General features: G+C 42.9%; 1 protein-coding gene across 1 annotated transcript in view; it reads right to left on the reverse strand.

Annotated features, from left to right (window-relative positions):
• PCP4 (Purkinje cell protein 4) overlaps positions 1 to 24,627 on the reverse strand; it is an 85,598-nt gene that overhangs the window by 47,250 nt on the left and 13,721 nt on the right. The window contains exon 2 of the mRNA XM_006024663.3: positions 5,319 to 5,370. Coding sequence (XP_006024725.1) covers positions 5,319 to 5,370 — 52 coding nt within the window. The remainder of the gene's footprint in view (positions 1 to 5,318; positions 5,371 to 24,627) is intronic.

Consider the following 24,627-nt stretch of genomic DNA (forward strand, 5'->3'; position numbering starts at 1 on the left):
GAAGTGAAATGAGCAATGACAAGTACTGAGTATGGAAAATGCTTTCTGACATCACAGGATTTGTGAGAACAAGAAGAGTATGCACATAGAAGGGATAGAGAAAAACAGTATTTCTTTGTTGCTACATGTCTTCAGGATAGTCAGAAACACAGATGTTTCAAAACTGGTAAAGCAGAGTATGCATTATGCTTTCTTGCCTGATCTGACTGGTATTTGGCCCATGTGGAATTCATACATTGGGCCAAATGGAATTCATACATTGGGCCCATGTGGAATTCATACATTGAGCCAGGTACAGACATTGCACTTTTATCAATATAAATGATTGAAAATGAGTCTGTTCCCATAATAGAAGAGAAGTTCAGCAAACATAGACTGGTTTAAAAATGGCAGAACCTGATCTAAGATTTGCCTCTACCCCACCAAAGAGTGAATGTATCTTTTGTTTGCTACTGATCTAAAGTACACCGCTGACCTAAAACTGCATAACTAAAATCAATTTCACCTTGGGCTTTCTGAATGTCTGTACCTTGCCTTGGAAGCAAGACAGCAGTAACAATTCTGTCTTCCCTCTGGACTTCCTGCTAGTGGGAGCAGCTTTAAGTTACAGTAAGGATGCCATTAGGGCTCCTCTAACAGAAATTTTGAAGAATCAGAATCAGTAGTTTCCCCCTGCCAACTCTGGAAATGCTTCTTTCTTAGCCGTTGTCTCCCACATGTGTGTGTACCAGCTTGACAGTAGTTTAAACCACATGAAAGCAGCTAGGTAATTATGACATACTTTCTAGAGATGCTGGCCTTCTTAACTCCCAGTCTGTGGGAGCTGCAGCTACTCAGAACTTACATAAACCAAGCCATATTTACTTAGAGGCTTGCATATGGATTTAGGAGCATAACTGTAGGCACCTACATTAAAATTATTAGTAAATATAAAATACCAATAAAAATGATTTTTTGTGGTGCCTCTCTATAAGTCTCTAGGCTTTTTTTTGCTTACCAGGGGCAGTAATTTATTGTAACATTTTACTATTAATAATTTCATTCTAACCCATTCTCTGCTGTGATTGATGTTCCCTGGGGGGGTTTTAGCAGGAATCCTTTACATACTGTCCAAGAAGGCTGCTGCACCTTATCTGAAGCCCACTAAGTCAATGGAAGTTCTTCAATTGACTTCAGTGGCCTTTAGTACAGGCCACCAATGAAGACTGTGGCACCATGTTGCTGTCACAGTGAAATAGCCTAAGAAATAATTGGTTTAACTCAGTATGAAACACTGAGCCATACCACAGCTAATTTTCAATGCCAGAAGCGATCAATGGCATTCAGGGCCTGATCCTGCTGTCACAGGTTGAAGAGAGTTTCCATTGTTTTGAAAGGGAGTGAGATGGAGATGGATGGGCTGTATTAATATTCAGTATTTTTTCTTTAGTAGGACAGAGTATTGAGTCTTGATCAGGAACCCACAGTGGTAGTTGCTGTATAAAAACATAGGAAAAGGTTCTGTATATCATATGCCAAACTGTCATGTCAAAGAGATCAACAGGGACATTGCCTTGCAGAAAGCATGTAGAGTGCCCCAGGTAGCAACAGGGAAGCAACAGGGAAGGATTCTCAGGCTCCTTGCTCACATGCATCATGTATACCACAGCCATGATCAACTCTTGCTCTGCCCTGGAAAATAATTCCTGAAAAACGTTGTCAGGTAACGTTACTCCACTCCACCCCTTGCCAAACCTGGAACGCTGACACCCACAGTGACTGCTAAGTGGTGATTTAGTGTAAGGGTCAGTGTAAGAGCAGAGAGAAGTGGTGACAGGGAGAAGCAGTAGTGGCAGTGGTGACCAGGTCATACCATCCACTTGTCTTCAACCTAAGCTGGTTGTTCCAACCCACCACCAGAAAACATTGCCAACTTCTGACCTAGTGGCTTTTCTGAAGCCAAACCTTTCCTGCTGCTTTCCAGCAAGAGCCAACAAATAAGATAACTGCTACAAAGCAGTATCAGTTTAATGGAGCATGAGGCTCAGAGTTATGTGTCTTCCTGGGAGAAAAAGAGTCTAAAATCTGTGTAAGTGGCCAAAGCGCTTGCTACAAAGCAACTGATAATAAACAAAGGATGTAAATGGAACAGCCTTTGTATGCCTACAGTACCTTAGCACAGAGTTATCTCAGCTGTGGAATCCAAATACATTTCCCACAAGCATGGCCTCGACATAACTTAACTCAGAGCAATGTCCAGGAGCAGAAATTGGAATGCAACAAATTAACGTTCCATTTATTACTGATGAAAACCCTTGAATATATTTATACCTCCTGTTCACCCAGTTCTAGTTTCCTCCAACAGAGGAAGGAGGGCAATGAAGCTATTAAATGCTACTCTTTGATTTCTTTTCATAGGATGCCTCTCAGCTGGGCAGTCTTCACCAAAGGATAGTGTTTTCTTCTTTTAAAATGGAAAGTGTCATCTTGACAGGGAAGAGAGCATCAACAGACATAGCTGGTGGGAGCAGCAGCTATAGAAACATATTTAAATGCTGACATTTTCCAGACTTCCAGACAAAGGCATGGTAAGAAGAATTTACAGCATGTGTATATAGAAATACTTACATTAGCCAAAGGAATAATTTTATTTTGTGTAAGTAATCACAGTGTACAACTATGAAGGCAAAATATAGACACGTGGGCCCTGATTTCCTTAATATATATTGTAATGTGTGTGTGTGTATGTATATACACATATATACCTATATGTGCATGTGCGTGTGCGTGTGCATGTGTGTGTGTGTGTGTGTGTATAAAATAAAGGGCTTAGTCTGCCTGTCTGCATTGGCAACACATAGGGGGTGCATGCAGGTGCACATGCACCCCCTGAGATTAGTCATGCACCCCCTGGAAACGCCAACCGCAAAACCAGAAGTGCCGGCAGAAGTGCACTTCCAGTTTCACCGCCAGCAGTTTCATACTCGGTGATCTGCCACTGGGGGGACCCCCACCCCATCGACGATCTGGTGCCCCCCCAGACTCGGGAGGCACCAGTCGCCCATGTCTGTTTGTGTGTCTGTCTGCATGTCTGTCTGTTCATAATGCTTTTGGGCAACTGTGCATGTGAGAGGGCCGGCGGTGATTGGCTGCAGGGGACTCTGCCTCCTCAGGCAGGGAGGGAGCCACTGCCACCTCAGGCAGGGAGGTGGAAGCCCCACTGCTCCATGGGCGGAAGCAGAGGCAGGGGGGCTGGAGGGAGGGAGTCACCACCTCCTCAGGTGGAGGGAAGCCCTGTTGCTCCACAGGAGAAGGCGGAGGCAGAGGTGGGAGGGCAGGCAGGGGGGAGGAAGCAGCCACTGCCTCCTCAGGTGGAGGGAAGCCCTGATGCTCTGTGGGAGGAGGCAGAGGTGGAGGAGGGAGGAGGGAGGGCGGGGGGAGGGAAGGAGCTATAGCCACTATCTCAGGTGAAGGGAAGCCCCGCTGCTCTGCGGGAGGAGGCAGAGGCAGGCGGGCAGGGGAGTGGGCAGAGGGGAGGGAGCCACCAGTGCCACTTCAGGTGGAGGGAAGCCCCACTGCTCCATGGGAGGAGGCGGAGGCAGGTGAGCAGGGGGGAGGGAGGGAGCTGCCACCACCTCCTCAGGCAGAGTGAAGCCCCGCTACTCTGCAGCAGGAGGCAGCAGCAGAAGCCACTGTGCCAGAGGCTGGAGGAGGAGGGGGGGGGAGGCGGAGAAACGTTTAGCAGGAGGGAAAGCCACTGTGCCAGAGGCTGGAGAAGGAGGCGGTGGCAGCAGCAGAACTGTTTACATGGCCAGCCCTGAAGGGTAAGCAGGAAGGAGGGGGGGGCATGGAAACACTCCCTGAAACACTCCGTCATTCATGATGGGCAATTGGCTAGTGGGTGTATATGTATATGTATGTGTATGGGTATATGTATATGTATATATATACATACACACACATATATACAGATCTCCTCTGCCTCATTTTATTTAGAACAGAATTCCACATGGAGGATAGGAGTGAGCCTGACCTTACTGCAGGTATATCGGTCCAGGAAGGCACAATAGATATTTTCCTTTCACCTCTCCTGAAGCTCTTGCATTTTCTTTTAGATATATGCCACTTCTCTTCACTGTTATATTATACTAAAATATGAAACTGACATCCAATTTGCCTATATTGTACATAATGTATTGGCAGTATCACACATAAAACCATATGTCTCATTTGACTAGAGAACTTATTTTCTTTGGAATAAACTTCAGTTTTTAGATAAAATTGCCCTTGTGACCTGAGGGAAATTTGCACCAAGAAGGATGCAGGATTTGGGTCTAAGAGTCTGTCTTCACTCTGACAATAGGAATTTTTTTTCAAGCTGAAGCACAAAGAAAATTAACTCAGAGTGCAGTGAAACAATCAAAAGAAAACTTTTTCCAATCACTCTAACAACAACCAAAATATTTTCTCTATCTTCCTTTAATTTGAGGAAATAAATGACTTTGCTGTCAAGATGTTAAGACTAGCAAAATGTAATGGGTTACTTTCTTAATTTGTGGGTTTTTTTAGCCTATTGCACATAGCAGGGACTGATTTTATTTCACTATAACATTAAGTAAAACAGCAGTGAGGGAAGAGTCACCTATCCTGAATTAGAAGATAAAACAGAAAAATAGTTGAATCTTACCTCGTGGGCAGAGGTTTTGTTCAAAATAATACCCAAAATCTGAGACCGATAGACAACCCTTTTATGAATTCTCCATACCTCTCAACTATGAAAATAACTGGGTTGAACTCCTATAACAGACTTGTTCATGATTTTTTTTTCATTCTTTCTGCTTTCAGTAAGACCATACAGAACAGTCTCTTTCAATTAGAAATGGGCAAGCAACTGGAAGCGGACCATTTATCCCTCTGCATTTAGCCCTTTCCTTGTTCATGAATAACTGCAAGCTGGCAGTGGCCTCAATTGTCAGCTCTGTTATAGCCAGGTCTTGTAAAAAAATGTTCCATTGAAACCACTTTTTCCTGGATAATTGGATTCTGACTAAACAGTTTTTTAGTTTTTTTAAATGTTTTCTTTTTCTGCACAGAAAAAGTTGCTGCTTCATTGATAACTCTTTGTCTAACAATTGAAAAATCTATGCCTAAGACACTCAGTCTAGAGGTGAAAGGGAGAAGGAAAGTTGATGTAAAAGCAAAACTTGGTCAGAAAAAAATCCCATTTCCATCCAGGTCCATTCACACGCAAGTGGCACAAAAAACCTGTAAAAGTATTTTGATACAGGGAAACAACTTGGTGTGCTATTTTCCAAAATGAAATAAAAATCTAATCTTACCATTCTCACCAGATGTCTTGTCTTTTTCATTTGTTGCTCCAGCACCTTGCCTCTGGAAGGGAAGAAGAAGGTATTATCCTGTGAATTCTAAAGGTTTGCATTCTCCCACTGGAACTCCATTTGCCAGAGCCTGAGTCTCTCCCCTCCCTCATGTAGCTGTTCATCCAGCACAAGGTGGAGTTGACATACTCAAAAATCATAGAATCATCAAAAATGAGGGCTGGAAGAGACCTCAGGAACTCATTTAGTCCAACCCCCTGCTCAAAGCAGGATCATCATTCCAGCCAAGGCTTTGTCTAGCTATGGAGCTTCCACCACCTGTCTGGGTTACCTGTCCCAGTGCTTTACTACCCTCCTAGTGAGAATTTTTTTCCTAATATCTAACCTAAACTTCCCTTGTTGCAACTTAAAACCATTGTCCCTTGTTCTGTCATCTGCCACCACTAGGAACGGTCTAGCTCCATCCTCTTTGGAACCCCCTTCAGGTAGTTGAAAGCTGCTATTAAAGCCCCCTCAGTCTCCTCTTCTCTAAACTAAATAAGCCCAGTTCCCTTGGCCTCTCCTCAGGAGTCATGTGCCCCAACCCTCCCCCCCCCGCCCCCCCATCATTTTCATTGCCCTTTGCTGGACTCTCTCCAATTTCTCCACATCCTTTCTGTAGTGCGGGTCCCAAAACTGAACACAGTACTCCAGATCTGGCCTCACCAGTGTGGAATAGAGAGGAATAATCACTTCCTTTGATCTGCTGGAAACACTCCTACCAATGCAGCCCAGTATGCCTTTAGCCTTCTTGGCAACAAGGGCACACTGTTGGCTCAAATTCTTCTTATTGTCCCTGGTAACCCCAGGTCCTTTTCTGAAGAGTTGCTCCTTAGGTATTTGGTCCCCAGCCTGACTCAGAACAGGAGTCCTAAGGGGCATCTGTACAAAACAACAAGTCACCAAACAAGGTGCAAGTCAGGGGAGAATCAGGTAAGACAAACATATCTCAGGGTTGATCTAGGTGTACTTGATCTTGCCTCAGTTCAGACAAGATGAACTCTTAGGGCACATCTACACATTACCCTACAGTGACGTTGTTACTGCACTGTGCTTTAGTACTTCTTTTTGGCAGTACTAAAGCACGATGCAGTAACCACCTGTACTGCACCATACATGCAGCACATGGTTATTTTTAGCAGCTACTTGCCATAGTGGCACATTATATTGGGGGAGCATGTCACTACAGTGAAGTAGCTGCTGGTCACGTGTATACATCTGTGGATGCTACATTGCCATAGTGTGTTACTAAGGCAATGTAGCATCACATGTAGATGTGCCCTTAAGGTACCTTTCAGCTCTGATTCCATGGTCAGGGAAGGCCCACCTTACCCTCCTGATACTACCACCTATGGCACCAGAAGATAAGGCAGGGATCTTAGAGACTAACTGGTTCAGGGAGGCATGAGATTTCTTAGGCAACTACCTACTTTACTTTGGAATCCTTTTAGGCATCGACTGCTCTGTTCATCTTAACTGATCTAATTAATCCCTCCCCATGCCCCAGCACCCTTTTCAGAAGTCTCCTCTTCCCTCATACTTTTTCTTTCTATATACATCTTTTCTTTCTGCCAGCCCATTCTTACATCTGATGAAGTAGACTGTTGCTTATGAAACCTCATACCTCTCCAAACCAGTCAGTGCCTAAGCTGCCACCCTACCCTGCCTTCTTCCTGACTTCAGACTCAACTGGCTTCCCACCTCTGTACCTATGGAAATGGCACATTTTATACTTGTTCTTTGGTTAAATTCAGTCAAAAGAATCAGTGACAAGAAGTCATTAGCATCAGATGGTAATCCAGTGACTTTGTGTAAAAACAGTTACTATTTTAAATCCATTTCCCAGATGTCCTGTGTTCATATTCAGAGGTTGATATTACAACTGCTACTAGCTGGCTTACTTGGTGACAGACTCAAAGACTGGTTCATAACAGAAATTCATCCAGGTGTAATTGTATCAATGTGATTATATTACTGGATTTTGGTTTGGGTTGGTTTTTTGGTGTTTTTTAATGCAGATTGGACATCAGTGAATGCGTCTACATGTGATATTAATGCACGATGCAATAAACTTCAATGCAGTTCATACTGGAGTATATTGCTCCTAGGAACAGCATTTGCATGTGCGCCTAGTAACGCAGCACATTGAGCCAGAGCAGCACAGCCCCAGCTGGCAGAGGGTTCAGGGGGTCAGCCTGCCAGCCTGGAGCTGCTCCACCTCAGCTCAACATACTGCAGAGGGACTGGCCAGGGCATAAGGGTGCTACACTGTGCAGCTAGCTGTCAGGCAATCCAATACTGTAGCACCCTTGTGCCCCAGCCAGCCCCAATCACTGTCTGTATGTGCATTGTGGTGGAGTAAATAACTCCACCATAGGATAGTCCTTGTGTCAGGCTGTACTAGCTTACGGCAGAGTTAATTAGTTTACTCTGGCCTTGTAGGAGAGCATGTGTAGATGGCAATGCTTTACTACAAAGCTAAATAGTCATCTCCGCAGTAAAGTGTCTCATGTAGATGCACCCAGTATGAAAATTAAAATACACTCTCACGCCTAGAGATGGAAACTTGGGACATGTCTCCACCTCCTCAGTCTGTGGTAGGGAAAGCCACCATGAAAGCCCATTATCCTCACTCATTCACACTCTATATACACCACATACTGAAAGTATGTCATGTCATTGCTTTTTGGCACAGAGCCACAGCATGCTCAGTGAGATTCTAGAGGTGATTAGGTGACATTTCTTGGCATGTTCTGCACATAATTCAGTAATGATTAGGCCTAGGGTGCTTTCACAGAGGTTTTCTCTAGCAATGTGGGCATGTCTTCAGAATTTCCATTCTGGCCCATTAAAAGTTGATGTGTCTAGTATGTTGAATTTCACAGCATGCATTATTATTATTTTTACCACATATTACTATGAAAGAAAAATAATTCACTCTCTAGATTCTGCTGTCTAAAAAACACAAGGACTAAATTCGTAGTAAACAAACAAATAAAGCATCAAATTCGGTTCCATTCAGCCAGTCAATTTAAGCAATAGTCTTAAAGTCAGTAAAGCCACTGACTTTCACTAAGAATGAAACTGATATTCACTAAGAATATTTCTGTTTTCCCACAATCACTGCAAACCTAATTGGTGGCATGACTGGTTTGTGACCAGCTAGGATGACAAGTTGAATTTCAGCTGAAAACCAGCCCCTAAAAATCGCTGTTTCTTAATCACATCCCCATGCTGGTTGCTCCTTAGGTTCTGGGGCCAGATACAGACATTACACTTTTACCAGTATAAGTGATCAGAAACTGGTCTATACCCATAACAGAACAGAAGTTCAGCACACAAAACTGGTCTATACTTGTAAAAGAACGGTTCAGTACACACAGACTGGTTTTAAAATGGTGTAATGCAGTCTAAGATTTGCACCCGTCTCTGCCACCCCCCCGCCATCAAAGTATAAATGTGTGTTCTGTTCACTACCAAAATAAACTAAACCACTTACAGAAAACCGCCTTAGATTGGTTCCACCTTGGGCTTCTTGAATGTCTCTACCTAGCCTGGATACCAGCCCATAGTTAGATTCTACTGGGTGTTTAAAGGGACAATTATGACCTCAATGAAAATCTTAATTATGTAGAATATGACTTTCACTGTAGGATTTGAGAGAAAAATCTTCCCAATTTGAAACCGGATCTACCTATTTAACTGCAACTTCAGCCTTCTGGCTATGGCAAGTCCCTAGGCTCTAGTTCCAGGTAGGAAAAACACTGATGGGCATGCATAGTCTCAGATTTGTTGGCTCTGCCTCAAACCTCAGGGGTCTCAAAATACTCTGTTCAATAAAACAAGGACAGCCCCTGTGGAACACAGCACCATTGAACATCTCCATATTTTCTCTTTCTCACTAGCACCTCTGTGCCCAGGCATAAGATATAAGAATTGGTCAATAACTTTGAAGCAGGAGGGGATCCTTAGACATAAGAAGTTCTCTTAATGTGTAAATTCACCTGAGATTCAGAAATCCATTCAGCAGCCACTTCCTAGCCAAAAATATTAACTTACAATATTAACTTAGCCTGCAAGCAATCTCAGGTAATACTGCAATATGCAATTGATTATTACTGTCTCCTAGAATGCATATTTGACAACAATGCTACTGTTAATGCATTATTTGTAATTAAATACTCATTTGAAATTAGATCAGTTCAGTGGAAACATACTGGAATCTCTTGAACAATCATAAAATTGCTTGTCAATCAAAAATGACAAAGCTATTGCTTCTTTTACTTAAAAAAAAAGGCAGGGGGGTGGGGTTGTTCTGCCTTTTTTCCTGAGGGTACATGGATAGATGTAGAATTTTGAAATTGGGGGTTCAGATGTTAAGATGCATCATGACATATAAACTAAGAAGTCATTAAACTAAGAAGATATTTTTTTCCAGTTAAAAATAAACTAGAAGCTTTACTAATACACCAGGGACCTAGAGCTGCATTATTCCATTTAAGATTAAAGTAAAAACAAATATAACTTCTTTGGATACATTAAAAAGTCTGAGGGGCTGTGAAATAGGAGCTTTGTTACCAGGAGCAGCTAACAGACAGCAGAACTGCAGAACAAAGGATAGCTTGGTTGGTGGACCATTATAGCCATTAAAAAGAAGGGAGGGTCATTAACACCTATAGTATAGTTTAGAAGGCATCAGGTAGATGAAAATAAGCCATTAAGTCAACTGACTTCCTCAGCACTGCCTGACTAGAAATGCTTCTGCCACTGCCATGCAGTTGGTTTGAAACTTTGGGTGGATCAGGAATCAAAGGGTGGTACAGGTGCACTCATGCACCCCCTCAGGATCCACCCATGTGAGGGTCTATACCTTATACTGCCATTCCTGTGCAATCAAATCTATTGTATGATCAAATATTGGAACTAGAAGCAAATGTGTGGCTCATGTTGGGGATTAAGGAAAAAATAATAAAGATAATGAATAATTTCTGGTTCCTTTGAACTCCATAGGAGTCTTGTCGTAGACAATAGTAGAGCCACAATTCTATTTAACAATCATATGAATTTATCATTCCAGTTATTTCTCAGATTGGTAAACCACAAGATTGATTCCTATTTGTTGACAAAGAAAATGAGCCCTAAATGTCACTTAAGATTTTGACAGCCTTTCCTTCACTGCCCTGTCTATATTCTGCCCTATTTTGTCCTAAAAAATGTATATTGTTTTTGACGTGATGGTAGTAGATTCAAGAGGAAGGGGGGGGGGGGGGAATCTCCCCATAACATGAGTATTGAAAATATGAGGTAAAAAAAAAATCAGTATGCAGTGCAATTGATCCTCCTGCAAAACACTGGGCATGTCTATATGAGATGCTTGCTGTACAGTTGGGCTGTGCAAAGCTTCAGTCCCTGATTTCATTCACCAGAGGTTTGGCCTGATTCAGTGGCCAAATCTCTGAATCTGAATAGAATTAGAGGACCCTTTAATCTCTCCGAATCGATTCGGAGAGATTCGGAAACATTCAGAGATTTAGACATAGACATAGCTTTATATGTTTTCTCTACATACCTCTAGGTAGCAGGGACTCATGATTGCTGTGATGCTGGGGTGCATGGAGCGTCCCACAGCAGTTCAGAGGGCTCCCCAGCGTGCTCGGCAGCATACCCATAAGTGGACCAGAGGCCCTTCTGTTCCACTTCTGGGTCTGCCGGGGAGTGCATAGGACCCCCCCCCCACCTCCCACACACACACACCCCTGCCCCTGGCTCAGTGAGTGGTGCCCCCTGGGTCTGGGAGGCCCCCAGCATGCTCCCTGCAGACCCAGAAGTATACCAGAAGAACTTTTGGTCCACTTCCTGGTTTGCTGCTGAGCACACGGAGGGCCCCCCCCCACACTCGTGTGGGATGCTCCATGCTCCCCAGCATTGCAGCAATCCCCAGCCATGCCTACTACCTCAAGGTATGTAGAAAAAACTTTTAAAGCTGTGTCTATGTCCAAATCGCTGATTCTCCGAATCAGCATCGAATCTTCAGATTCAGCCAAATCAAATTAGGGACAGTGATCTGAATCAACTAATCTAATCACTGTCCCTGATTCAGGCTGAATCTGAATCCGAAATAAATCGCATATCCCTACTGTGCATTTGACTAATTAACTGTACAGTAAATGTCTTGGTGTCTACACATGCACCCCTATTAGGGCTCATGAAACTAATAAATTCTGCAGCAGGGTAATACATGTAAATATAAGTCCTACCCTGCTGTGGAATTTTTTCGTGTGCAGCAGCACACATGTAGATGCTGACCAGACTGGCTAGAGCACATGAGTACTTCAGTGCGGGGACTGCCTGCCAGCTAAGCCCACACTGAAGCACCCTCATGCCCCATCCAGCCTCTATTTAGCACATTGAACCCAATCAGGGGCCGGGCTGGCAGACTGAGCCCCCAGGCCTCCTGCCAGCTGGGGTTGCTGTGACCCAGCTCAATATGCTGAGGTCTGGGCACACGTGTAAATCACACACTTGGTATTTGCCGGGAGCAATTAACTGAAGAGCAATAAGAACAGTTTATTGCTGCATGTTAATGGCACATGTAGATGCACCCATTTAACTTAATTTCCTCATTGGATACAGTTTTTAAAACATTTGCACCACATTGGCATTATCATCTCTGGAGATGTTGTGTTCTCAAACTTGTCCTTTAATGATGCCACCATGATGTCCAACACAAAGGACAGCTATGTAATGACATTTTTAGAATGAAAAGCCACAAAGCTGAAAGAAATAATTGCAGGCATTGTCAAAAATTAATCCAATATAGTACTAGGAGAGCAGCAGCATAAATCCTCCATGTCCCCAACAGACTCAATTAAATCAACAGAATAACAGAATCCGAAAATATTTTTTTCAAATTTAGACGAGCCCTCAACTTTTAAAAGACAAGAGAAAACCAATGCTTCTCTGACATGCACAAGTTTTAACCAGTTTCACTGGTTGGTATATTCTGAAATTCCCCAGGATTTTCTCAGGCAAACACAATTATCTTCAGAAGATTGAAGCATAAAATAAGCTTTCCACTAAGCATCAGAGAAGACATATCAGAGCTGAAATGAACACAAGTGCAAAAACATAATGATTATACAGTAAAACAGGATAAACAGTTTTGTTGCTATGTTGTGTAGGAAGAAACAGTTTATAAGTGCTTGGAGCCATATTAATTTTTAACTTAGTGGTTCTGCAGAACACCAAAGGCATATCATAAAAAATATATCCAAAATCAGTCACTCAAAATTTATCTGGAGAGGAAGGAAAAGGGGTACCGCATATACCACAAACACAATAAGAAAGAAACAGGTTTACTTTTTTGCTAAATTCTCAGTGCAATTTATAATATCTAGTTTTAAATAGCATTGAAAACTATGCTAATTTATTCCCTGAGATGTAAAAATTATGGTTAAAAATGCATAGGTTAAGTTTCAGCCAGGAGGGTTTCCTCAGACTGTAAAAATTATATCAAATTATTACATTCACCTTTTCCACTTATTCTTCATCCCTAGAAGCCTGAAGGTTTAAATTTTGCCTCTAATCTTAAATTCTATTCCTACCTTTTTTTAAATGACCTTTCCTAAAATACTGCAGATTAGTACTGCTATTGTTAGCGACTGTGGTCAGGTATTAATTAAAAAGCTCTCTTTTCCAGGGTTTATTAATGAGCCATACAAAGCCACTTTGGCTCAAATCTGGCTGATGGGGAAGTTTCAATTTAAAATCAATCTTAGTTTTTTTTGTCATTTTTTAGCATTTTGTAAAATATTAATACTAGATTCTGCCTGCATTTACTAAAGCTCAAGAACTACAGGAACAGTAGATTTTACATTTGATCACAAACAGTGTCCCATTTTTAAAACTGGCTTCCAGCAATAGCATGTTTGTGTTTAAATATGAAACACTGGACCTAGAGCATTTAAGTGCTCAACTAAAGAAGTGGAGCTGCTAACAGGTTTGAAACGTAGATTCTGTGTGTCCCTCTGGGGGTTTGCTTCTTTTTTTTTTATTCAGTTCTTAAATGCTAAGCAGACATCCAGTCTCTCCAAATAACAGGTGATTCAGCTATCCAGAAAAGAAGAAAGAAGGAAATCACAGATAATAGGAAAAGGATGGAACAAAAGAAATGCAAAAGTAAAGGCTAAGAGACTGGTTTAACCGTGGAATGGTCAGTAAAAGAGCAGTGTGATATAGTAACTACAGTATATGACTATAGCCACTGATTGTTCAAGCATGTAAAAAAAATCAAAATGTTGCATTTTTGGTCATTTTTGTTAAAAATGTATTTTTATGAAACAGCTGAAAATGTCAAAAAGTATGATTTAATTTATATTTTACTAACTATAGAGCTTGTCAACATTTGTAAAAATGAAAGAATTCAGATGTCAACCTTGCAACATTTTTTAAAAGGTTATTATGAGGAAGTGTAATTGGACATGAGTTTTCTCATTATTTTCAACCAGCTTTGTATCCATGTCCAAGATAGGTTCCTTTTATTTGCCAGGGTTGTTTCCCACCACGTAGCCTGGGATACGGCAAGAGTTTATGCAAAATGAAAAGCTCATTACTGACATTTTTGCTGCATAGAGGACGTGAACAGGTAGCTGCAGAAAGAGACAGGTGAGAAAAGAAATCCCATACGTGAGTCTATTCTTGGCAACATCAACGTCCATGATCATGGAGAAGAGCAGCCTGATAGTTCTCAGATCAGTGCATTCCTGGAATAATAGAAGCATCCCTCAGCCAATGAATTTAAGTGCGGAAGTAACAAGGTTTATCACAGCATGTAACGCTATTTCAATAATTGCATATTTGCATTAAAAGAACTGCCCTGCATCAACTAGGACATGAAAGAGTGATGGGTAGGGGGAATGAAAATAGTTGTTTTCAGTAAGTTTATTTCATCATGCTAAACAAAAAATATTCTTTTTCATTGGCACATCAAAGAAATGCATGTACTAGAGTGTTCTCTGCTACTAGAGTGACTAAGCATTTTGGGTAGAATTCACTCTTACGCAAGGATAGCACAAAGCTTGTTCACTGCACAAGTTTTGCATAGGCCCTATTTCACTACTTGATCACAAGCTTTGCTAACAGCAAATACATAGCATACATATAACATGTACAGAGATTATATACTGGTGTGATGTGTAAAAGTTTTTGTTTCAGAAGCTTGAAGTGGCATTATTCATTGGCTACTGGAACAGGTTACACCAAAGACATGATTAACCAGCTAATCATGTCTTAAGTTTTTACCCAGCCACAAGTTAATTAAATTAATGGTGTGATAAAACAAGGAATAAGCCACAAAATGATTACACAAAAGATTTGTAATAACCGGCTGATTTCTATCATGCCATTAATTGAGCATGAGGCCAAGACTGGACTCCCAGCTATGGGGTGCGCTCCTGCTGCTGGGAGCCCAGACCAGCTGATGGAGCTCCCAACCCCAGGAGCATGTATTGCACCCCCCCACAGCCAGGAGCACAGAACAGCTGGGAGCTCCCAGCCAGAGGAGCACATGGTGTGCCTCTAAAGCTGGGATAGCTACAGGATCTTGTTACTTACCAGTGCTGGGGAATCCCACAATAACACGTGATGGGATTTGATTTACAAACCCACAATCATGTGTCCTGCCAAACATACGTGGCATGGCAGAAAGTGCCCTTGTGGGATCCTCCGTCAGATCCCAGTGTACCCTTACTAGTACATCTGCCAGAGGCCATAGACATCAAAGACATGAGTTATACAGACTATCCTGAATGAATATCAACATACTACACCATGTATTTTTCAGAAATCCTATTGCACAAATGCCTTTTGTCTTATATGTTTTTTTCATAGCCTTCTGCCTGTAAACTCAGTTGCCTTATGTTACCATTAATCCAGTTACACAGATGTTGGAGGGAAAGAAACTATCAGACTAGAGTATTTTAATAACTTTTTTAAAACATATAAAAAGAACTTTCATGTACAACCGCCCCCCCCCGGCGCCCCAAAACACAGGTCTAATAATGAGTATTTAGGGGCCTTCCAGAACTTCCAATCAAGGGAAATATGAAATTTCCAATTTCTAATTCTGAATGGGCAGGAATATCAGAGCCCAAACCTGAAATTTCCTATCTTTCACCTCAGACCAGGTTAATTTTTTTAAGGGATTTTTGTATTTGAATAATCAAGGAAATATTTATCTTGCAAACTAATGTTGTCAGTATTGGTGGCTTTTTTAAAGATACTCAGAGGTTCTGACTGTTAGATTTGTGGAGACTGAAAAGTGCGTGATAAAGTGCAGTTTGTCATGACTGTTTCTGCTGTGTGCATAGTATAAATAATGTAGAACAGGGCTGTCCAACTTCCATGTAGCCAGAGACCACACACAGTGCCAGTCACAGTACCCAGGACCTCACAAGGCGTGGGCTGCTCCCCCCTGCCCAGCTCTCCCCCGCCACACATTGGGTCCATGTCCCCCCCTGCATCCCCCACCATGCATACAGCACAGTCAGCCTAGTTTCCCCCTCTGCTCCAAGCTGCGCCACCCACACACTGGCCATGTGGATAAACCAGCCTCCCCCTGCCATACACACACAGTACTCTCCTTCCCCTGCCTTCCCAGCCACACACCTGCAGTGCAGGCAACCCACCTCCTGTCATATGTCATAATCATTCATAGCCCTCACAACTCGGACACTATGCCCCCCCATCTGTTCCCCCCCCCACTGTGTATGCACAGCTTGGACACCCTAGCACCCTTCTGTTGCACTGCCCTACCCCCAGGAGTGGAGACAGAAAGTAGAAGTGAAGGAGGGGGGAAACCAGAAGAACCTGCCTTTTGGACCATAAAGCAAAGAAAATGAGGTAGTAACGATAGATAAAATACTGGCTCGTAAGTGACAACACAAACATGTCTATCTGTCATTCCTTCCCTAGAACCTGCTGTTATAAAATTATAGGTGTCCTCCTCCCAAAACCTGGCTGCAATACATCCAGATGGCAAAAACAAAATCAAATTCCTGAGCACCAGACACACTCACCTGTATATGTGGCTTTATTAATACTTCTGTAGACCCTGTGTGTGATGAGTTTGAGGTGTGGGATACTTTAGAGAATCTCTAACCTAGTCAAGAAAACTTTTCTTCTCATTTCTTTATTCTTTCTTCCTTTCTATGTTCCCTTGCTTTTTTTCCAAGCTAGGGAAGTCATGCAGAATATTAATGAAACAAATATTGTCATTCATGAGCAGTCTTGTGAAGTGACGGCTTCAGATTCAGAACATCTAGCCACACTAGGTGTGAATAACAGGTGAGTCAAGTTATCCTGTTTCGAATTTCTTATGATATAGCACTTTGGCACTTCACAGTACTTAAAAGCTACTATCAATAAAAGCTTGACTGCAAAGCAACCCACTTGAGTAAGCAGATAAGCTGAGTTTGCAGAGACTCTGCACTGTGTCTGAATGGTATTTGGCAGTGGCGTACCATGGGTCTCCAGTGCCTGGGGGCCAATGCCTGCATTTGCACCCCCCCCCCACCAGGGACAATCCAAGCAGGGTGCAGAGCCCCCTCTCCCACCTCATGGCACTTCTGTGGGGAAACTGACATCACGGCATGCCAGGGGAGGGGCGGCAGCCAGAATTTCCAGCCATAACAGGTAAAGAAATGGACAACCCAACAAGCAGGAAGACAGACCACACACCAAACATGGAAAGTGCCATGGCCTCTCAGCTCAGCCAGTGCCACCCCACCAGGCCAGCGCCTAGGGGCTATGCCCCCTCCTGCGCACCCCCATCACTAAGCCGCTGGTATTTGGCGTAGGGCAAAGGGAGGGAATAGAGACAATTTTGTAATTCTTGGACTAACCAGGAGTCATGTGAGTCTAACTGAAGCTGGAGCAACACAAAGACAACTTATGTTAGGCTGCTCACAGCCCCAAGTTTTCCTTTTTTACTGGCCATGATATCTACTGTCAGTTCTGTGATGACTTTTTGACACCTCCCTTTCCAGGTAGCCAGTGAACCCAATTTTCTAAGGGAATTCTTACATGTGTTCCAGGGTGCTCTTATTAAAATGCCACCATGTCTCGGGTATCAGCATCCCCATGCTTAAAAATGGCAGCAGGGACACTTGAACTGAAGCTCGTTCAACGAGCTTCAACGAGCTTGAACTGAAGCTCGTTGAACGAGCTTCAGTTCAAGCACCCCTGCCACCATTTTTAAGCATGGAGATGCTGATACATGAGATACAGGAGGATGCTGGAGCATGGCAATTGCCACACTCCAGCAGACTTGATTGAGTCTGCTCTGATGCATTGGAATTCCAGCGTGTTGGAGAAGCCTTGGCACTCATGTATAGGTGCCCAAAGTCTCTACTGCCATCAGAGCAGTATAATGTAGCCAGACTTGGGACCAGAATCAATTTTTTAAAAGTTGTTTGGGCATTCTGGCTGTTAATGTAATAATATACATGGGACAAGTAATACGATGTTTATTCATCATTTTTTTTGTTAGGCTAGTCACGTTGATTAAGAGCCTCCGATAGCTTTTTCTATAAAGAAAAACATGGTAGAGGGACTGAGATGAACTGACCTGAGGCAAACGTTATTTTAAATGTCACAACAGCTCCTGAAAATGAGGTGTAGTGCAAATGTCCACATGCACATACCCAGAGCCACTCTTAGGGTGGAAAGAAATGTCGCCATTTGTTGTCATTGTGCAGCCACAGAAATACTTATGGCAGCAAAAAGGCCAAGCAAACAGACATCCATGCCCCTAATCCTGCCACAGATGCCCCAAATGTGTGTCTTTGACAAAGGTGGTATCAATTTTGCCACGGTATAGTGATGGATGTCTGTTTGCTTTATGACATGAGATTAAGGGCAACCTGGAGCTACCCATGCTCTGTAGCTGCCCTGCGCAGGGGCTCTGAGGCCCAGTCCTGTGCATCTGGGCAATATAAGTGCATGTCTCTGTAACCTGGGAAAGTTGGGGTTTCCCTGCTTATACAGACATAGCCCCAGGAGTCCCTGGGACATGTGTCTGTAAGTAGGGAAGCGCCAACATTCCCCACTTAAAGAAACATCCCCTGAAACAGCGGTTCTCAACCTTTTTTGCACCAGGACCCTTTTGTAAACATCAGTGGCCAGTCCTGACTCAGTGCCCCTCACTCCCAATCCACTGCCTCCCACTACTCCCAGCCCCCAGCACCCTCAGTGTCTGGTGCAGGGGGTAGGTGTGTAGGGTAGGGATGGGTGTGTATGGGGCAGGAACTCTGCCATCCTCCAAGGGAAAAGCCATGGTTTGCCACAATTTTCTCCTTTAAAAAAGAATCCATTTTTAAAGTTTGTTCATAACCCTTTCATATATTCCTGTGGCCCACTTTTGGGTCATGACCCATGGGTTGAGAAACACTGCTCTGGAGATCCCAAGGGTGTGACTCTGTAAGAGGGAAAAGCTGGTCAGACACTTCCAGGGCCTGAGGGGCCTGATCTTGTGTGAGTGTTTCTGGGGACTGCATGACTGGAATCTCAAGCCCCAAGAGAACACATCCCCCATTGCCTCTCCACATGAACTGGCAGGACAACAAGAGATTTTTTTTGCCCAATGAAGTGGATCAGCTCTTCCCTCCACACAGCCACAGATGTCACTTTGTTTGGTGACATCTATTTCTAAGCTTATTAAACTCTCCGCTTCAAGTAAACTTATTGATATCAATTCAGCTGAGACTGGAGGAAGCACTGCCACGCCTTATAACTTTAACAGATCTTTTTTCAGTGGTCTACATGTATATGCATAGTATCATAGTATCACAGTACTTAGGGTTGGAAGGGACCTAAACAGATCATCAGGTCTGACCCCCTGCCCCGGGCAGGAATGGGTGCTGGGATCATATCACCCCAGCCAAATATCTGTCCAGCCTCCTCTTGAAGACCCCCCAAGGTAGGGGAGAGTACCGCCTCCCTTGGGAGTCCATTCCAGAGTCTGACAGCCCTAACTATAACGTATTGTCTCCTGATGTTCAGCCTGAATCTTCTCTCTAACAATTTGTGTCCGTTATTCCTAGTAACTCCGGGTGGTTCCGGGGGGAACAGAGCCTCCCCCAACTCCAGCTGGTCCCCCTTGGCCAGTTTGTAGATGGCCCCCAGATCCCCTCTCAGCCTTCTCTTGTGGAGGCTGAATAGGTTCAGGCCCTTTGACCTCTCTTCGTAGGGCCTGCCCTGCTGCCCCCCGATCATGCAAGTGGCCCTCTTCTGGGCCCTCTCAATGCTAGCCACATCCCTCTTGAAGTGTGGTGCCACAGAACTGGACACAGTACTCCAACTGCGACCTGACCAGTGCTGCATAGAGGGGGAGGATCACCTCCTTGGACCTGCTTGTGATGCATCTGTAGATGCACAACAAGCTGCAGTTAGTCTTACTGACCGCGTCCTCACATTGGTGGCTCATGTTCATCCTGGAGTCAACAATGACTCCAAGATCCCTTTCTGCCACCGTGTTGACAAGAAGGGTGTTCCGCAGCCTATAGGTGTGTTGCTGGTTCTTTCTCCCTAGATGCAGCACCTTGCACTTGTCTGTGTTGAATTCCATCCTATTCTCATCCGCTCACCTCTGTAACCTGTCTAGATCTAGCTGGATTCTGTCCCTCCCCTCCAGCGTGCACACCTCATAATGTGGCTAGATGCAAGGTGCATCTTAGGAGAGAATCATCCCAAATAAGCCTCAGAGGGAAGATATCCAGGGGATGAATACTTCAGCCCATAAGCAGGCAAAACTCCCACAGATATCTGTATTAAAGCCTGTTTAAAGCTTGTTTCTGATTAATTTTCAGAGATAGCTTTAAAATAATTAGCCAGTACAATATGTCATTCTTAATCTATTTCTGTAATGGAATAATAAGTAATAGCCAGTGATAGAGATCTCAAATGGAAAGACTGCAGTTAAGAATGGTTTCCATTTACAAGGATATGCAATAGAATTCCACAAATGGTAATATTTAAAGTATACAACAGGCTTAGTTAGGGTAAAAGAAATACAATAGTCATGGTTTTTAAGTCTTCTAATTGCAGTGAGAGAAAAAGTTTCCATTATTTTCCACTTTTACCATTGGAACCCTGGAATTTATTTACCAGCACAGTGAGAAACCACTGATTTTCTATTCAAATTCACTATAATGTTGTCAAAAGAGAATATTTACACCAACACCAAACATAATCAACATAATTAGCACAAACTGCAGTCTCCTTAATATTTGTTTATTAGCATATTTTGAATTAAAACATTATTAAGCAGATATTCCTCCAAAGACATTATAATCTCAGATTTTTTTCCTGCAGGAGGGATAATGGAATCTTTGAAGTTATTCTGAAAGCAGCTGCAAGAATATACTGTATTCTCTAAATCCAGTTAATTACTGTGCAGTCCTTAAAAAATAATCTTCAGTTTGCTCCTGCAGGATTTATTTAGAATCATAGAAAAGTTGGGAAGGGACCCAGTGGAGTCATCTAGTACAACCCCCTGCTCATGGCAGAATTATTTTTATCCATGGGTGGATTTAGGATGGCAGCAAGGAGGATACAGTCACACCTTCTTCAGCTAAGCAGCATATGTGCAGTGAGCTCACCAGCCTGTCTGCGGAGTTCGGTCTGTGTTGCAAGCTCTTAGCTTACCAGCTGATCACCCCAGACTCTGGCTGGAGTATAGGGAGTGAGCACCACCACCGTTTGTCCCTCCCGCTACCCCCATCCCCGCTGAATGCAGCAGAAGGAGAAAAGGGGTCACACAAGCAGTAGCAGCAGCATTCACACTACTGGGCTCCAGAGTTGTGTGAAAGCAGGGGCTTGGGCAGTGGCATATGGGTGACCAAGGAAGCATGCATGGTCAGCTGAAAGTGGGAAAGAGCAGAAAAAAACCAAAAATGGCTGCCAGCGAAGCCATGTGATCACATCAGAAGTGCAGTAGCAACTGGAAGTCACTACTGCCAGTGTGCATGTAGCAGCTGCCCTCAGCGCCTCCCGGGTCATTACACCTCTGAACTCAGGCCAGAGCCTGCACTGCCCGGCTGGTGAGCTCAGCCCAAGAGGGTATAACCACATCAACATGCCCACACTGGATCTAACCCTGCTCCTGTCTGAACCGTTCTAATCAAGTGTTTGTCCAACCTATTCTTAAAAACTTTTGTGAATAAACCTGTCAGGCAACTAGCTAGAACAATGCCCAAAATATAAAAAACTCCCTATATTACCAAAGGTAAAGCGGGAGGATGAGGGCACCACTGTCAATGTCCTTCCACTTCAAGGACAGAAATAGTTTGCTAAAATACACCAAAGAGATCACAAGAAAAGGACAGTACCTCCTGCTTCAAAGGCAACCCCGCCTCCAAGTCTGTGACAGCTTTACTGTGATGTAAAATTCCTTCTGGATCTTAAATCCAGCAGTTGGTCTGACCCTGAGTGGAGGAGCTTCTGGGTTTTTCAAGTCCAAGCAGGAGCATCAACACAGTCCAATCAAAATGTCCAGCTCCATGGGAACAGAAGGGACCAACATCCAATGCTTCTGGGAAAGATGGAAATAAAACCCTGATACCCATAGCAATAGGAAGGGGGAAAATTCCTTCCTAGCCCCATGTGGAGACCATCAAAGTCCAGAAGCATGGGAAAACAAACACCCATGGGTGTCGCTCTTACTCAGGCAAACCAAAGAATTATTTGCACTAGTAAAAACTGTAGCCTCATACCCTTGACATTAAATGTCTTTAAGCAGCAGTTTAGGGTTTTTTCAGTAAAGTACAAAGAGGGTAAAGTTAACCCAAGAACAACCCTTCTCACCCCGCTTGCCAAAATATTACCTCAATCCTCATTTGGACAGTAATGATACAGCCTATATTTTAATTAAGCTGAAAATTGGAAAAGAGGGAGCATCAAGGTGACCCTAGAGAAATATTTAAACAGTGAGGAAGACAGATTAAAGTTTCTTGACATAAATGAAAAAATGACCAGGCCTCTTAAACCAGATGGTATTTTTCGTTTTCTACAATTTCTTACGTATCATTGGCCTTAAATATAAGGCTTCTCCTGACAAAACATCCATGTGTCAGTCCAACAAACTGAAATATCTTTGATTCATACCAAACCAGCCACCTCAACCTTCTTTAAGAAAAATTTAAAAATATATATATATATATCCCATGGAAAACTGATTTTTCAAAAACTGTATTTTCACACATAAAATCATTTAAATGTAAAATTCTTAATCAGTTCTAGTAAGTAGATAAAAGAGCTATTGTAAGTAGCTGGAGTGACTAATATTTGCATTTTAACAGTATTTACTGTAATGTCCAATGGGGACTGAATGAAAGCCCTGAGGTTACTAAAGAATTACACACAGAGATGTGCATTTGGATTCAGGTAGCATTCAGGGTTCTGATAAGACCCAACCATTGGGACCCCCAAATACAAATAGTATTCTAATCTAAATACTAATATAAGGCTTTTCATCATTTTTTCTTTCATCATGCCACTGATTGCTGATGGCAATTTTGTAACAAATATTTGCTTCATATTTCATTCACCAAACCTACACGCAATCCAGAAGAATTAAATTTTCTTGGAAATAAAGCCAGCTGTAATTTAGTTTAAGTCTGTCTTCAAGAGAAAGAGCAGTTATTAATGGCAGAACTTTGCACCAACAAATTGCTTCATATCTGCTCATATTGATCCAATCATTATTAAGACAAACTTATCTCCTTCCCAAGCCTGGAGAATGAAAATGTTTTTCAGCTGTAGGACTTGAACAAATTTGTCTTCACTTTTTGCTTGGACTCCCTACATATTTCAAGAGGGACAGAAACAAAGAAAGACATTATTGCACATCTCAGTGGTTATACCGTGTTGTATTAACAACTAAGAACTGACCAGGAACATTTTTAACAAATATTAATTTAAAAGAGTTCAGGTTGTCATACAACGTAGCTTTCTGCTTTTACAACGCAAGTCATGCAATATTGAAGGCAGCTCCATAGGGGAGGTACAAACTTGCTTTGCAACCCTTTTAATCCCAGCTGACATTCTGGTGACAACTCAGAACAGTCTGTAGGCCAACTGTTGATTTCCATGAGCTATTCTAGCCAGTAGGACTTACTGTAATGTTAGCACCCTAGTGCCAGGTTCTTTTCCCTGTAGCAATGCTCTTTATACTGGGGGCAACATTGAGTGATGGCACAAAGCTCCTACTACTCATTCGTTATCCCTGGCATATTCATGCAACAGAAAACCTCAACTAGCTAAAAAACTGGCTTCAAGTTGGACATAACCAGGCAAAGAATCTGATCCCTATTGCTCAAATACGCTAAAATGAACCTGGTTAAACTTGGGAGAACTGGAGTGTCTGAAGTTACTTGCAATTCGGAACAGCGCCCTGTTTTCTGGCTTGTCTCGGTAGAGCCTAAACTGAAGACAAGATATTGGAAATGGCCTGACTGCAATGGGAAAAAAAATAGGGTATTAAGCCACTGTGACCGCAAGGAAGTAATGACAAGCATTTTCATTGAACTGGCCCTTTCTCATGACACAATGATGAGGACAAATCAAACCTAATCTGGATCTCTTGCTGGCCAGAAAGCAGGTTTTCTTATAAACTAGAAGCCACCTGAACCCTGCAGCTGCCCTGTCATGTAATGAACGGTCCAGTCCATCTCATGGTGAATACTAGCAGTGAAACTGAAAAGAAAGTCAGCTTTACTGCAGGAAGCTTCCAGAGTCTTCTGGCCTAGGACAAACCCACTAAGTTGCGTCTGTCATGACACAAGATACCCTGCAGTTTCGTGTGTCCCTGGCCTGGAGGCAGATCTGCCCCAAATCTAAACAGGGTTCCATTGAAAACTTGCTTTGGATCTGTGCACTGGATTTTCAGATGAAACACCTGGGGCTCAGCACTTTCTGGAAAAAAAACAATTGTCTTATATTTCCAATCAACTTTATTGCAGACATTCAGTAATCCATTCTGTTATGCATTGAAGCTTACTTCTCCTTCTGCATGAACATTTGCATCCTATGCAAAGTGGGGGTCATATGCTATCAAATTAGAATGGTGTCATTTTACACCCAAACTTCTCCAGCCCTTGAATGTTAACTAGCCTCAAGATCCTGGGCATCTAAAATGGAACCAGACAACGTTGTAGAACTAAACTGTTGAGAGCAATTCTGCACCAGGAGGGCTGTAGATTATATGACCGATTTA

Source organism: Alligator sinensis, unplaced genomic scaffold (assembly GCF_000455745.1).
Source record: "Alligator sinensis unplaced genomic scaffold, ASM45574v1 scaffold424_1, whole genome shotgun sequence".
Lineage (NCBI taxonomy): Eukaryota > Metazoa > Chordata > Crocodylia > Alligatoridae > Alligator > Alligator sinensis.